The 15,574-nt window shown below is 37.6% G+C and overlaps 2 protein-coding genes across 5 annotated transcripts; both read left to right on the top strand.

The window, feature by feature from the left end:
- Positions 1-1,195: 1,195 nt before the first annotated feature.
- On the top strand, positions 1,196-11,016 carry LOC306874197 (acetylcholinesterase-like). Of its 2 annotated transcripts, XM_079424053.1 has the most exons (6): positions 1,199-1,439; positions 5,375-6,850; positions 7,025-7,217; positions 7,359-7,537; positions 8,230-8,368; positions 9,485-11,015. In XM_079424053.1, the coding sequence occupies exons 2-5, from the start codon at positions 5,443-5,445 to the stop codon at positions 8,349-8,351; spliced, it is 1,902 nt and encodes a 633-aa protein (XP_079280179.1). In that variant the 5' UTR covers positions 1,199-1,439; positions 5,375-5,442; the 3' UTR covers positions 8,352-8,368; positions 9,485-11,015. The 2 variants fall into 2 exon arrangements, with proteins under 2 accessions (XP_079280178.1, XP_079280179.1); XM_079424052.1 differs by having other exon boundaries at positions 1,196-1,439; positions 8,230-11,016.
- Positions 11,017-11,527: 511 nt separating this feature from the next.
- On the top strand, positions 11,528-14,606 carry LOC306874183 (BPTF-associated chromatin complex component 1-like). 3 transcript variants are annotated; one of them, XM_079424025.1, is made up of 5 exons: positions 11,528-11,760; positions 11,970-12,064; positions 12,849-13,069; positions 13,236-13,340; positions 13,455-14,606. In XM_079424025.1, exons 1-5 carry the CDS (start codon positions 11,740-11,742, stop codon positions 13,517-13,519), a joined length of 507 nt encoding a protein of 168 aa, XP_079280151.1. In that variant the 5' UTR covers positions 11,528-11,739; the 3' UTR covers positions 13,520-14,606. The 3 variants fall into 3 exon arrangements, with proteins under 3 accessions (XP_079280151.1, XP_079280150.1, XP_079280149.1); XM_079424024.1 differs by having other exon boundaries at positions 13,452-14,606; XM_079424023.1 differs by having other exon boundaries at positions 13,236-13,349.
- The last annotated feature ends 968 nt before the right edge of the window (positions 14,607-15,574 follow it).

Here is a 15,574-nt window from a genome sequence, read left to right as displayed (position 1 = left end):
CTACTGCATGTTAAAATCAGTACTGAGCTCCACAAGAGATTTACTCCAACAAGCAGATAAAATCAAAGCTAATTTAAGATCTGTAAGTGTTCTCCAAGTTCAGTGGGCCCAGAAGTAATCTGCTGACTTTTTCAGCATTTTCTGTGCTAATATTTGTGCTAAATCTGTGGAATAAATAAAGTGTGTCAATCTGAATGGAGAACATAGTTAAGTTATATTAAATTATTAATCTAATTCATCAAAAAGTTTAATACAAGCGAGGGAAATGACGAACAAATTTACATGCTTCAATTATGTAGATATTTGCAGTGCTTTCTGCTGAGTTCTGCTGGAGCAGATTCTGTTTGAGCCTGGTCATTAGCAATGGAAGTGAAGAGGAATAAAGGAATGTGTAGGAATCCGTAATGGTATAGAGCAGGGGTGTCAAAATCAGTTCCTGGAGGGCCGAAGCCTTGGCTTCAGGCTTATTTGAAAGCAACATGGTTTGTGTGTTGGAGCTAAACTCTGCAGGGCTGCGGTCCTCCATTTTCCTCTGCCTCGTATATCAGAGCATTGTAGCAATAGAAATGATGGTGCACAAGTAAACAAAAGTTTACGCAAATTCTTTTTCAGGGGAGGCTTAAGTTCTTTTAAATAACTGAGATATAGCCTACATGATATATACATACTTCCCCTTGCTATTCTCTTCCATGCTCTATGCTGCTGTGTGATAAGCTAGTGGCGTCAAGGCAGGAAGATGGATCAGTAGGCTACTTATTTGAACAGTGAAGGTGATATCTTATCTGAAGAAAAAAAACCTAGGCCTATGTCAAGAATGCTTATGTAGAAGAAGAATATTTATGATTTATATACAGAAAAACAAAGAAGAGATCAAGAGAGAGAGAGAGTTCGGGCCTTTTGAAACTAACTTTTATGGGTATTTTAGAGAAAAAAACTCATGTTAAATACCAAAATTACACCATGTGATTTGTTTTGCACACTGTGCGTTGATTAAACGGCGGTTCAATACAGTGAACCTGATAAGTGCACTTAATGCTGACCACTGTACAAACGACGTAGGCCTACCCTACATAGGCACTTAAGAACTGGGTGGTTGAGAACGAACAGTGGTTCGTCGTCTCGCGAGAACTCTAGTTTGTTTTTTGTTTTTTTTTGTCGATTATGCTTATTATAAGGAGTCTCCCCCTACCGACACACCAGTGCAGTACGGCTCTTCTCCTAGTTCCGTCAGAGGCTTGATCCAGCGTTAAAAATCAGACAGGCGATACCACAATTCACCCCCTTCACGCTACCGCCAGCCCAGTTGTCCTGCTTTGGCTTATCGCCCTATACGGCACGGTAACAATTCTGGCTTTCTTCATTCAAGGACAGGCAGAGGAGGGGAAGAGCCTGGGGGAAAGGCGCTGAAGCAAAGCCGGCTTGTGAACTGGAATCACCAGGTACAATTTAGGCATCTTTACGGCTTCTGTGAGGTTTTACTCGGGCACTTCATATGTTCTTCAGCTGACTGATACAACAGGCAACACTGTGTAAAAATAATAAAATATACAGAGAGAACGCGTGGATTTGGCGCCAGTGTTGGAGCGCATCTACTCGCAGCATATTTACATTTTGTTTCATGTACAACCGATGAAGGCAGCTGACTATATTTATTTTATTATGGTTTATATATATACTTTAGTACGTTGTTGTTGATGTTGTTATACAGCTATGAATACTCAAGTGTCTGTAGCGTTTTTAATTAAGAATATAATAAACATTAGCGGCTTTGATTATTGCAGTTTTATGTAATATTACAGGCCGAAGCGATTTTTGTTGCATAATTGTAATATGAATCACTACCTTCATTTTCTGGTTTATAGTCCGCTAAAACGGATAATGTTAGAAACATGACAAAGACGGAAATTATGTGCTTTGTGAACAAATATATATAAACAAGCATGCAAAAACGAATAGCATTGTGAGTATTCGATGCTCGTGCCTTTAATGGTCATATTTGTGGCGCTAAAGAATGGATGTAATTAGACTTGCTGGAGAAACACACCGGCGCACGCGCACTCGGAGGCCCTGGTTCCCAAAAAATAAGTCTCGTTTACCTTCAGCACCTGTCTACTTGTAACCTTCCTGTCTCCTTTGGTTTTCTACCTCTTCATTAGAGCGTCAGTCGACCGCTCGTTTGCTTTGAATGCTGCTGGTGCATGCGCGTCTGTGATATCTGTTTATTGAAGTTCACCGCAAAGCACGGTGATTTGAAAGTATAACATTTTGTCGGGTTTCCCTCTCATAGCTTTCATGTCATATTAAACCAGATGAATGGGTTCATTGCGTTTGTTTATTTTTACGCATTGGGTCGTTCCTGCTATGCATGTCCCCATCGTATGTCTTAATATTTTAATAAAATATTACCATCCTGATTTGTAAACATGTAAGACATTAGATTTTTTTTTTAACCCAATATCACAATTATGGGAACTTAAGGATGGATTTTAAATTAGTTCACCTCTATTTGAGTGGGTGTTACCATTTCTCACTTTTACACTGGCAGTGTATTAAGAGATAATCCATGTGTAATATCCATACACCCAGCAAAATGAAATATACCTGAAATATTCCTTTTTATTATATACATTTTTTATTATTATTAGTTTTTATTGTGTGTGTCCTCAGTATCACTTTCCATCTGTTAGTCTTTTGCTGTTTCCCTTTATCTATCATAACCAAAGTTGAGATGACATCATCTTCCAGGCAGTGACAAACCAATGTCACATTTTCCTAAAAAGGGTTAAAAACAGAAAAATGAACCCCCCTCGCTGAGCAATGACTTAACTATACATTTTATGTCCATCCTCCGGTTCATCTTTTGCCACTGTGTAAATAAGTAACCTACAATTAATCAAAAATCTAACACTAGCTTGCTCTATTCTTTTTCTATTCTATCTGTTTTCATTTATTTATTATATAATAATAATAATAAAAACTTGCTATGTGTATTGTGTTACAGACTTGTTATAGCACTTGCATATCATTGCCCTTTTGTTGATTTTGATTGCATCCATTGTCCTCATTTGTAAGTCGCTTTGGATAAAAGCGTCAGCTGAATTACTAAATGTAAATGTAAAATTGAAGTGCTTATACTTAGTTGCAACAAACCCCTTAAGTTAAGAAAACCTTTAGCAATAACTGTAAGAATAGAGGGTTTTCTTAAACTTAACCAGAGCATATTTCTGGAAGTCTGTCTGATATATTTACATTACAACACAGGCATACTGATTTAATTTAGACAGCTCAAAATATACAGCACAACAAGAATGAGCCACTTGGTTCTCACAATTACGTAGAGACTTCTGACTCAGATGTTGATGCATTTATGATAAGCTTTTCGACTTCAGAAGCTGTGTTCCGCTGGGAAAAGTTAATTATAGTCGTACAACTGCCTCAGAGAAGAGCAATTAATGTTAACATTCTATTGTAGCATGCACACTACCTCATCAGCTGGGGGATTGTTTGAAAGCTTTAAATTTTGTGGTTGTAACTGCAATAATAGCGTCTCTATAGTTGGCTTCTGGACAGCATGAACACAAGTGTGTATGTGTTGGCACGTGTTTGCTACTGAGCACTCTATATGAAATATTAGACGGATAGACCACGAAACGGAAAATTCCATCGTTCCATCGTTCCATCAGTGGCGCTCATCAAACTGTCAGTTTTGAAATGTTTTGGCCTGTTGGTCATGTAAAGAAATGACAGCATGAACAGAACGTCATTTAGGTTTGCTGGTATTAATTCTCTCAAAATCTTTGCTTCCACTGTTAGGGAGATGGAAATTCTGATTAATCTAAGTAACTGTGTTTACTCTAGGCTTTCTGCATTTTTTGGACCTGTTTGTGGTCATTACAAAATTTACATTACCGAATTTCAAATAGAGATTTTAAAGGGTTAATTCAATCCTTCATTAACACAAAAAGCAAGCAACAGTCTTAGAGATGGAAAAAATGGTGAAATCAAGTACAGACCGACAGAACAAATAAGATAGGATGAAATAGGTAGTGTAGGCTCTTAATTTCCATGGCAACAGAGTTCAAGATGAGATAGATTAAGGTTGGCTGGCAATGATTGTGACAAATAAACAATGAGAGGTACAAGTGCATTATGGTTTAGCATTAAAGTTTCCTGTTAAACTGAAAAAGCCAGGCTATCATCCTACCTCGTAGTGGAAAGTTAGACAGAGAGAGAAAGCTTTGTATTTAATGACATGATGATGTGCACAACAACGTGTAATCCCAAAATGAAAGCAAACCCCCAGTGAACTTCATACATGGATTCCAGGATCTAATTTGAGTCTGGTCAGCCTCTCCCCCTCTGCCTATCTCCGATCCCTGCTTATAGCTAACCTTGCCCCCCATTTCCGGCATGCAGCTGTCTTTTAAGATATTAATAAATCCATTGAGATGCTGTGACTGATGAATTGCATTGCAGTCGCCCAAGCCTCATTTCACTATTGAGTCCAATATAATCTTGCTTGTTATTTTATGATCGGTTTCTCTGAAAATGCCACTAGATTATGTAATGAGCACTCTAGTTTAATGCATTTGGCACCAATCCTTATTAAGATATCTTAATAATCCATGGATGGTGCCTTGGAGAGACTGTATTTCATTCTTCAGCACAAAAAATACAATATTTGTGAACTATTTTTCCATACAATGATTGTCAAAGTTCACTGTATGGACAAAAAGAAAACTTATAAAAATATATATATATATATATATTTTTTTTTTTGTGATGCAGAGAAGAAACAGAGTCATACTGGCTTGTAATTTTTGGGCAAACTGTTTCTTTAATTGTGTAAAGGTGGATTGCCAAGATCACTTAAGTGATGCTTTGTGTAGCATATGCATAGCAGATAACGGGTTGGATGGACAGAGAGGCAGATGGACTGGTAGAGAGAAGTGACACCCTCAAAAATAGAACCCCACACAGGAAAAGGAGGCAGGGGGAACATAAATAGCCTTGTTTAGACAGACACTCACACAGCTGCAGTCAAATTCATGTGCTCCTATCCCTAACTGTGCCCCAGAACTAATCCAGTCAGCATAGCAACCAGGCAACATGTAAAACATAAACATCCACCTCATAGGTGTGTTTGTGGATCTTAGAAAGCGATCATTAATCAAACAACCTTCAGCTGAGTTTCTCTATGCATCAGTCCCGTTTTGGTTAGTCACACTGTTATATCCTGTTTGGCCTTGATGTCCATGTGAACATTCTTTCAGTCACAAAAAGTTACTTTAAATTACTTTTTTATTATACATATTAATTAAATTTAATTGATCACATATGTATTTTGTTGCCTTATCTTTTCTTTCATTTACAGGTCTTACTGAGCTTGGCTCAGAACAGTGACATCGCAGTAGTTTCCCATCCAACAAAAGAAAAGACACCATGAAGACCTCAGACATTTTCCTTCTGCCTGCTGTGCTCCTCATGTTCCTCTTCCACTGCTGTCTTGCACAGAGCGAATCCGACCTGGTAGTAACAAGGTTGGGTCGTGTGCAGGGTGTACGTTTGCCTGTTCCAGACCGGAGTCATGTGATCGCTTTCTTGGGCATCCCATATGCTGAACCTCCTACTGGGAAGAGACGTTTCAAGAAAGCAGAGCCCAAAAAACACTGGAATGGAATCTTTGAGGCTAGAGACTACCCAAATGCATGCTATCAGTTCGTAGACACCTCTTACCCAGGCTTTCAGGGTAGCGAGATGTGGAACCCCAACAAAATGATGAGCGAGGACTGCCTTTACCTTAATGTGTGGGTACCTCCTACCCCTAGGCCCCAAAACCTCACAGTAATGGTCTGGATATACGGTGGCGGCTTCTATAGTGGCTCCTCCTCTCTTGATGTCTATGATGGCCGGTACTTGGCTTACACCGAAAAGGTAGTGGTTGTGTCTATGAACTATCGTGTTGGAGCTTTTGGATTCCTCGCCCTCAATGGCTCATCAGAAGCACCGGGAAATGTGGGTCTCCTTGACCAGAGGTTGGCCCTCCAATGGGTCCAAGAAAACATCCACTTCTTCGGCGGTAACCCAAAACAGGTCACCATTTTTGGAGAAAGTGCTGGGGGAGCATCGGTTGGCATGCACGTTCTGTCACCGGACAGCCACCCGCTCTTCACTCGTGCCATAATGCAGAGTGGTGTTCCTAATACCCCTTGGGCTACTGTTAGCTTTGATGAGGCCCGTCGGAGGGCCACCTTGTTGGGCAAACTTGTTGGCTGCAGCGAGGGTAACGATACTGAGCTGGTTAACTGCCTGAGGAACAAACATCCACAGGAACTAATTGATCAGGAGTGGCAAGTTCTCCCCTATAGCAGCCTGTTCCGCTTTTCCTTTGTGCCTGTCATAGATGGCGTTTTCCTTCCTGACACCCCAGAAGCCATGATCAACTCGGGTAACTTTAAATACACTCAGATAATGTTGGGTGTAAATCAGGATGAGGGATCTTACTTCTTGCTGTACGGTGCGCCGGGATTCAGTAAAGACAATGACAGTTTGATATCTCGAGAAGACTTCCTTGAAGGTGTGAAGATGGGTGTTCCTCATGCTAATGAGATTGGCTTGGAGGCAGTTATCCTTCAGTACACTGACTGGATGGATGAGAACAACCCCCAGAAGAATCGAGATGCAATGGACGATATTGTAGGAGATCAAAATGTCATCTGTCCTCTGCAGTACTTTGCAAGGTCATACGCACAGCACACTAGCCTCCATTCCCAGCCAGGAGCTGCAGCTCCTGGGATACTAGGCTGGGCAAACTCAGGACCAACAAACTACAACAGTGGCACCTCACATGGTAAGTTCATTAAAATCATAAAGAATAAACACTCAGGTGTGCAGTGGCAACAGTTAATAAACTTGCTGACAGTGTCAGTATGAAGTCCAAGACCAATAGAATGAAGAAGAGGGGATCTTAAATGTTAAATGGTTCAAAGCCCAGTTTTCTCAATCTGTACCTCTTCGTCTTTAGGTGCTGTGTACCTTTACCTGTTTGATCATCGAGCCTCAAATTTGGCCTGGCCTGAGTGGATGGGAGTAATCCATGGTTATGAGATTGAGTTTGTGTTTGGCCTGCCATTAGATAAACAACTCAATTACACTGCAGAAGAAGAGAAACTCAGCCGCCGAATGATGAGATACTGGGCCAATTTTGCCCGTACCGGGTAAGAGAGTCAAGCCCCAATTAAATATTTGTCTTATTGCATTTCTTATATAAAGGTTCAATTTATCTATTAGTTATATGGAATGCTTTAGTTATGCCTGGAAGGTTAACTTCAAGTCTTCTTTTTTCTGTCTACATGAAGTAATCCCAACACTAACACAGATGGCAACATGGACAGTCGGAGGCGTTGGCCTCCATATACAGCTACTGACCAAAAGCATGTGGGCTTGAACACAGAGCCACTGAAAGTGCACAAGGGTCTAAGAACACAGGTTTGTGCTCTGTGGAACCGCTTCCTGCCTCGTCTGCTTAACATTACAGGTAATTAACCCAACCAGTATATTCCACTGTCATGTAAATTAATTTTCTTATATTTATTAACATGGACATAGAGGAACTGTGGGTCATTTTTTTAGAATTTAGTCTGAAGTTGAGAAACTGCAGGCTTGTGTTTTGTGGATGGGTCAGTGGAATTTATGGTTGTTTAGGAGAGGGAGTCTTCATAACAGAAGTAAGATTAAATCATTTTACAAAAGAATATATATATGTATTTTATTAGGCTAATATTATTATTGTTTTTACCATCTGATTTTTTGTTTCCTTCTGAGGGCAAGAGAGGTTCAAAGAACATACAGTAATAGCTATAATATAAACCATTTGCTATTTCTCAAGGAAATGCCTTGTCTGTGCAAATATATCTTTTGTGCTTCTAATCTAAACAAATGTCTTTTGCCAATTATTACACTGGAAGTGAACCAGAATATGAAGCAATTAAATACTTGCTCTTTTAGGTGGGGGCAGGGAGGGTTGTGCAGGCCTGTCTATAGTAACTTAAAATCGTAAATTTTCCTGTGGGGGGCTGTTAAATGGGTTTTAACTTTTTAGTGATGTGTCCGAGTAGTTTAATGGATTCTTAAAAATCATCCTTCACCATCAGCTCTTTTGACTTGCCTTTCTCTCAAACCTCATGCTGTTGTTTTCCTTATATATGTATTTTCATATTTCTTACCCAGACAACATTGATGATGTTGAGAGGCAGTGGAAAGTGGAGTTCCATCGCTGGAGCTCCTACATGATGCACTGGAAGAGCCAATTTGACCATTACAGCAAGCAGGAGCGATGCACAGATCTCTAGATAAATCTGATGTAAATGTAAGAAAGCGTAGAACAAAGAAAGCGAAAGCTGATGACCATAACCCTTAATAGTCTCTTTTTCAGAATGGCAAAGGTTGGTAAAGCTTTTTCTTTGATTGCTGTCTCAGAGCAGGCATGAAGATGAATTTGTGAATGTTGCACTTTTGTTCCTCCCGGTGTCGGATATTATTCTTATCAACCAATTATATTATGTGACAAAATATATAAGTGGTATCTTCCAATATATATAAGTAGAGGAGGTGAGTTCAAGCTGCTATTAGAGATTATCAAGTGCTACGGTCATCAAATGTATGTACCAGAAAACAAAATTATAGTTATATTACCTCTAAACAGTGAGCATGCATGTCTGTTCCACTGGAACCTAGAAACCCTCATTTACACTGGTCCTCAGGATCCCACTTTTTTATTATTTTTTTTATAAAGGCTGCTTCACAGTACATTTATCTCCACTTTGTATCTACCGCATCTACTCAGTATTTCATGTGCTAGATTATCCCGGTTATTGTATGAACTTGTCTGCTGTCTCTGCTTTCTGACTGTGGTCCAACTCAGTATACTAATACTTCATGCAGGAATCAGGAGCCATTTAATTTCATGTATGTTGTCTAACTGTTCTGAATTGTTTCTGTGTGGGCAAGTCTGTGTGTGTTAATGTACTAATATTTAAAACTATTTTTTATTTCGATTGCTACTTACATTGCATGGATTCTGGTGCCCACAGCATGACTCTTCTTGAGTGTGTGTGTGTGTGTGTGTGTACGAACGAGAGAGAAAGTCTTTTTACCATATACCAACTACTTAGGTCAATATATGCATTTATATGTGGAATATCGCTAGTGAATTCACCTCTTCTTAGTTCAAATTTCATACAGGCATTGTACGTTTGATTGTTTAATCTTAGACAGAGAAAGTGAGCTGGGTGAGTAAGACTGATGTTGTCTGTGTGCCAAAGGGTCAATATCATTTTTTTCCCTTGCTGTCTCCCTCTCTCGATGGGAAAGGCTTCTCATTACGATAATGGAGGGAGAGTAATTTACTTAGTGCTCATTTGAAATGACAGCCCGTTGTGTCAGCCATCTTAACTCCAGCCCTACCTTCACCCTTTTGATGCAGTGGGAGGATGATGAAGGAAAACACTGGCAAGGGGAAGCTGTGAGGACAAACAAGAATACAGGGTTATAAAAGCCACCTCCTATCATGTTCTGTATTTATTGTAATATTTGATGTATTTTTTATCTAAGTAAATTATTTGCATGACTGCATCAAGTATCAAAAGAACTTATGTGGAGTGTTTTTAGTTAACTTAAGCAAATATTTTATTTTTGTGTATTTATTCATTACGAGTGTGGAATTGCATACATATATTTTGCCTGTGAATCTGGATCAAAATTTTTTGTATTTTATTGTCAATCATTCTCTCATATACCGTGTTCCAGTGTGCATATTCATGTTTATTATGAACATGCTGAATTTGTGAATGCTAGTCTATGCCTGTCTCACTATCTTCCTGTCCGCCTGTTTTACTAAATCTAGTGTACTTGTTTAGAACCATTCATTTAGTGTTTTGTTAACACTGTGGAAGAGATCTGACTCAGTGCTGTTAAGACAGCAGGTCTTCCAGCACAAAGCAGTTGGTCGGCACTAAGCATTTAACCTCTGAATATGACTGGAATAATATAGATTAGCTTTAAACAATGCCATTTAAATGGAAATAATATATTGTACTAGCTAGAAAAGTGTCACGTGGGTATGGTATGATTATGCGTGTTTGTTTATGGGTCTGAATGACAGCTGCTTTTCCTTCCACTCCATGAAATCCCCTTGTGCATGCCCTTAACACCCCCTCCTCTGCATTATGTGCTTTAAAAATGGACTGTTATCCTCTCTGACAATATTAGTCTGTTAATAATACATATTTATGGCTATAAAAACATTATAATAGCCCCGATATAGATTTTAATGTTAGCAATAACAAAATACACTTAAAATGTAATATTTATTTGAATGCATTGATGCTCATGTAACGTCACTGACTTGACTGATCAAAACAGTGGTCATGAATTGACAGCAATGATCATGGTTATTGTAACTGTCTTTTAAATATAACTGTTTCTTCAAAGCAATATAGAGTGTCATATGCTATTTTATAGATTTATTTTTCTTCAGTTTTTAATGTTGCTGTTTGTCAAATTTGCATCAACTTTAGTATTGCTTTGTAGGTTTCATAATTGTAGACATTTAGGCAAGCATACTAGTTGCCATTGAGGATACCTGCCTCTTGAGTTTATCACAAAAATGTTATCTATAAATATATTGTAAATCCATATTATTCTACCCCAAATATATGTAGAACATTGCACCTGGCTAAACAAGCATATTATGTTCTGCATTTGTTGCACTTTGAAAACATACTTTTATAATAATAGCAATCACTGTTATTGTTGTTCTTCTATTTTTTTTTATTATTATTATTATTATTTATTTGGTCCAGATATTGCCAGCTGTGTCAAATTAGTGCCAAACATGTAAAGTGCATCAGCATCGTGTAAATCCTCCACATGGTGTTATTTGTCATATCCGCCCTCTCTGGGCACCATATCAGAAGCTCTCCAACGCAACCTCAATAAACAGTTATTGACTTAATTAAAGGAAAGCTTCTTCATTGTGTGGTTCCTCTCATTCAAAATACATGTGCACATGGATCTTAGTTGACGTTTTGTGCACCAGAGGGCAGTATACGCACATTGTAACAGATTATACATTGTACAATATAAGCCGAGGCTTCCTTTCAATATACTTTTAGTTGTATTCATCTAACATGTTTTTTCAACTGTTATATAATTGGTCAACAACACACACACACACACACATATATATATATATATATATATATATATAAAATTGTATTTTATTAAATATTAAAAATAAATAATTGTATTACTTTAACAACACAAAATAATAATAATAAAACAGTCATGTTTGTTTTGTTAAAACTAGGTACTAGGTTTGTCTCAGATGTATTTGTACATGGATCATTGAACAACTGAGCAGAGCATATGAAGAGAAATTGTGAACCTATTGCGCAGTTTCTACGCAGCTTTGAATGTATTGAATACTTCTTTGGTGTTGACCAATAATGACCGACGGCTGTCATTTAGACCAATAAGCACCATTGAATCACAGTGTCATCTTTATGGCGCACTTATGCTACCCGTTTAGTTAAGAATGTTTTTATTATTATTTCATAATGTAAATAATAAGAATAAGTATCGCGGATGTTTTAAGTCAATCATTGGTACCCAAGTCAGCTAGCTGTCTGCTAATATTTCTAAAGCGCAGCCTTTGTTAATGAGTTGTAAATCAAAACAATGACTTCAGCCTCTACCAAGGTAAATGTGTTGATAAATATGGTACCTAAAGCCAGATTAAATGTTTACCTTGACAGTGTACTTCCATGCTAATTGCCTTCTGGACATGTTTTTCATTTAGTTAATAAAGCTATTAGTTAGCATGCTAACTATCAACCTAATAGCAGTGTAAAAAAACCGGTTTTCGGATACACTCGTTGCTGTGTTTATTTCTTGTTTTATGTATTTAGGTTGGTGAGATCTTTTCTGCAGCTGGAGCTGCATTCACAAAATTGGGAGAGCTGACCATGCAGCTGCATCCAGTGGCAGATATTAGTCCAGCAGGGTGAGACATTGTCTGTTTTCCGTTTTGTCTTTTAATATACACACTGTATCAGGTTTTTGTACAATATAATTACATTTTCTTACAAATCTAAAGTGCGTATATTATACACACACACACACACACACACAACACATATACACTTTGAGGTATATATTTTGTAATGCATTTGGTCATTACATGGAAAATATTTACATTAATGATTTTAATTTGTTTTCTTAGCTTTTTCTAATCAGCTCTTTGTCTGCTTTGACCTATAATATAATAAATTAAGTTCTGTGTTTTAATAATACATTAGCAAATTATTGAAACATTTTTATGTAAACGTTTTAATATGATCCCCACTTGGATTTGTACTTGAAATTGCTTCAGGATGTCACAGACGAGATAAAAGTTGTTGTTTTTTCAACGATATTATGGGTCTTGTAACTTCCATTGCTGTTTACAGGCAGAGCTAGGTGGATACACACAGAGTTTGAGATTACTAGAACACAATTAGATTACCCTACCAAAAAAAATACCATGTAAGCAGTCTGTCAGAGTCTGTAAATTTTAGTAATGGTGTCTTCCTCAAGTGCAGGTGAAATTTAAACTATAATACTTTAAATCTGGAAAGCAATGTCGGTTTCTTGATCGCCATTCCTTGTGTAAATTCAGGGAAAGCCAAATAAGTTAAAGATGTTTTAATATACTTGTGTATTTTTTATGCCTATGTTTGTAGGTCATAAAACATCATTATTCATTGTGTAGCTTGTCAGCATCTAATTAGACATTTCTTAAACATTAGGGCACAAATGAAAACAACAGTCAAGAGGAAGATTTATGAAGATGGTGGTGCTCCTTTATCCACTGATTCACCAAAGATGAGTACCAAAAAGGTGGCGGTTTCTATGGCTCCTCCAGCCCCACCTAAAGTCATCGCTGTGCCAACGTCTCAGGTTGTGGTGACTGCAGGTTTACAGCGGCCAACCACCGGTCCATCTAGCATTAAGTCATCAAAGACGGCAGGTAAGCATTTCTTAATGCGTTCATTTGTGATGACTTAATGTGATTACTTGAACACATTAAGATTACCCTACCAAAAAAAAATAAAAATCATCTCATTCAACCTCAACTATTTTCAGCATTTTGATTTATACAATGCAACTACTGCATTCATATCATTTTTCCTCAGATGTCACTCTCAGTGCACTGAACGACTCTGATGCCAACAGCGATCTTGTAGATATTGAGGGCATGGGTGATAGTTCCACATCTAAAAAGCCCAATTTTGATCAAGGTAAGAAAGGTTGTTGTTTTTTTTCTTTCAAAATTTTGAACAAATTATTTTTTTTTCTCCTTGTTCCCAGTCCCTAAGGGGAAAACAATATCTGTATTTATTTTTTCCCAGCAGATAGTCTAAATATCGACTCCAGTCTCATCATGAATTCCAGTGACTTGCCATTGTTATCCCGTTGAAATCCTCTGCAACATACAATCAGGAAAAGGAACTAATCATGTCACTTCAGTGCGGGGTTCAAGAAACTTGCGTTTTTTAATCTGGAGACAGTTCTCTTTTTTTTCCAGGAAAAGACTAATTTATAAGTTAATAGTGAAGCTAGGCATATTTTACCAATGAAGGTTTTAAAAGAGGCTGGCAAATTTTGCTTAATGCATAATTCTGTTCTGGGTCCAGAATGCATAATTTAATTTTTTTTTTTTAAGTTACTGTAAAGGCATTATTGTGTACACTTTTCTTTTTTTTTTTAAAACCATTATCAATAAAGTATTATGACCATTACTTTGTTTTCGGGGGAAAGTTGTGCAAAAACCTTGCAATGCATTGTTGAGTGTCAATGCTTCGCTTTGGTACATTGTTTAAAAAAGGGGGGAGGGGGGCTTGGTTCATGAGTTGTTTTTTCTTAGACATTTTGTAATATCTTTGGTCTATTTACCTCATAATAAACTTTTCTTTTAACTTTTACACAAAATAAAAAACTACTACTTTTAGACTGGGTTTTAACTCAAGATGATCTTCATCCAGGATTTTCTGGAAACCTTCCACTACATAAATGCAGCTTAAGCAAGTTGTCTTATGTTGACTTCAGGTGTTTAGATCAGTTTTATCTATCTGATCTGAAATGGTCTGTGGGCATAGTCAAATAACTTTTGCATAATTGGGTTGTTATCAAATTGGTCATATAGTCTTAGCCCTACCAATGTTTTAACATTAAGAACAGCTGAATCAGCGTTAAACCACAGATTTTGTGTTTGAATAGAGTAAAATGCAGTCCATCTGATCTCCTCAAATAGTCCCACAGCACAATGACACTTTCTGCCTATATCTCTGTTCTTCCTCATTGGTCATAATAACCTCACCAAGTGTGTGACTGTTAATCTCATGAAATCAAAATCAGATCTGTATCTGAATGGCATTTCTAAAAGCAGAACAGTGAAGATGGCACGGTTTGGCTTTCACCAGTCTATCGGAGACAGACTAAAACCACGGCCTGGCTTTTTACCTGGCTTTTTTTTTTTTTGTACTGTAAATAAAATAATTTCACTCAAATAAGGTTTTGTTTGTCATTTTTAATGTGAAGCTTTACTCTTGGATATTTTCAGGCAAAACTGAACAAGAAGGGCTTTTGTGTTAATTTTTACATTGTCGAGGTAAAATACATATACATATAACATTTAATTTCTGAACAGGTGTTTTCCATACTGCCCCAAATACTGGAGAGTCGCTGAGTGTGTCTGTCTGACGGGAGCAGCACAAACCATACTGGCAACCCAGGGAGAGGGCAGCTGCCAGTATTGATGTGCTGCTACTGTCAGGCACACTGAGACATCAAGTGGTCCAAGGGAGGAAAGAGGACGAAAGGAACATACAAAATATATGCAGATTAATTCAACAGCTTGAATGGTTACACGATCACAGTAAAAACAATGCTGATCTCCTAAAATATAGACTAACAAATACAGGTTGTGAATTCCCAGCTGTCTGGGAATAACTCGCTGAAGAGGCCACCTAAGCCACACCTGATGATTCAGTCATGAATCATTTATTGTGTGTCTGGTCATTTGTAAAAATATCATTTGAGTTGGAAAAAAACACTTTGCTTTGTCACATTTTTATTCCCAAGTCTGAAAGACGGTTTTAAGCCAATTCTAAATAAATTTTCAAACAGTTCAGACTGCATCCCACTCCACTGTATTTATTAAAAAAAAAAAAAAAAAAAAGGCTTACCTCTGATGCATTTATTACACTGTGATTTATGATATAAGCAGAACATTAGGTGTTTAATGCTGCCATGTTAATGGAGAAACTCCCAGGCTCCCAGTGACAGCACATCATGATTTGGAATTTGCCCTTAGAACTTACAAACCATGATGTGCTGCTACAGGGCACTCTGGGCTAAATAAAAAGATGACGACAGACTCCACTGGTCCTCACTAGGATAAGATTAGGGACTAAATTAATTACGTGTAATATAGAAATTTCTTATGGATATTTAGTGGCAAGTTATCAAAAAA

This window comes from Barbus barbus, assembly GCF_936440315.1.
Source record: "Barbus barbus genome assembly, chromosome: 1".
NCBI classification, from domain to species: domain Eukaryota; kingdom Metazoa; phylum Chordata; class Actinopteri; order Cypriniformes; family Cyprinidae; genus Barbus; species Barbus barbus.
This window is presented reverse-complemented; position numbering and strand designations above follow the sequence as displayed.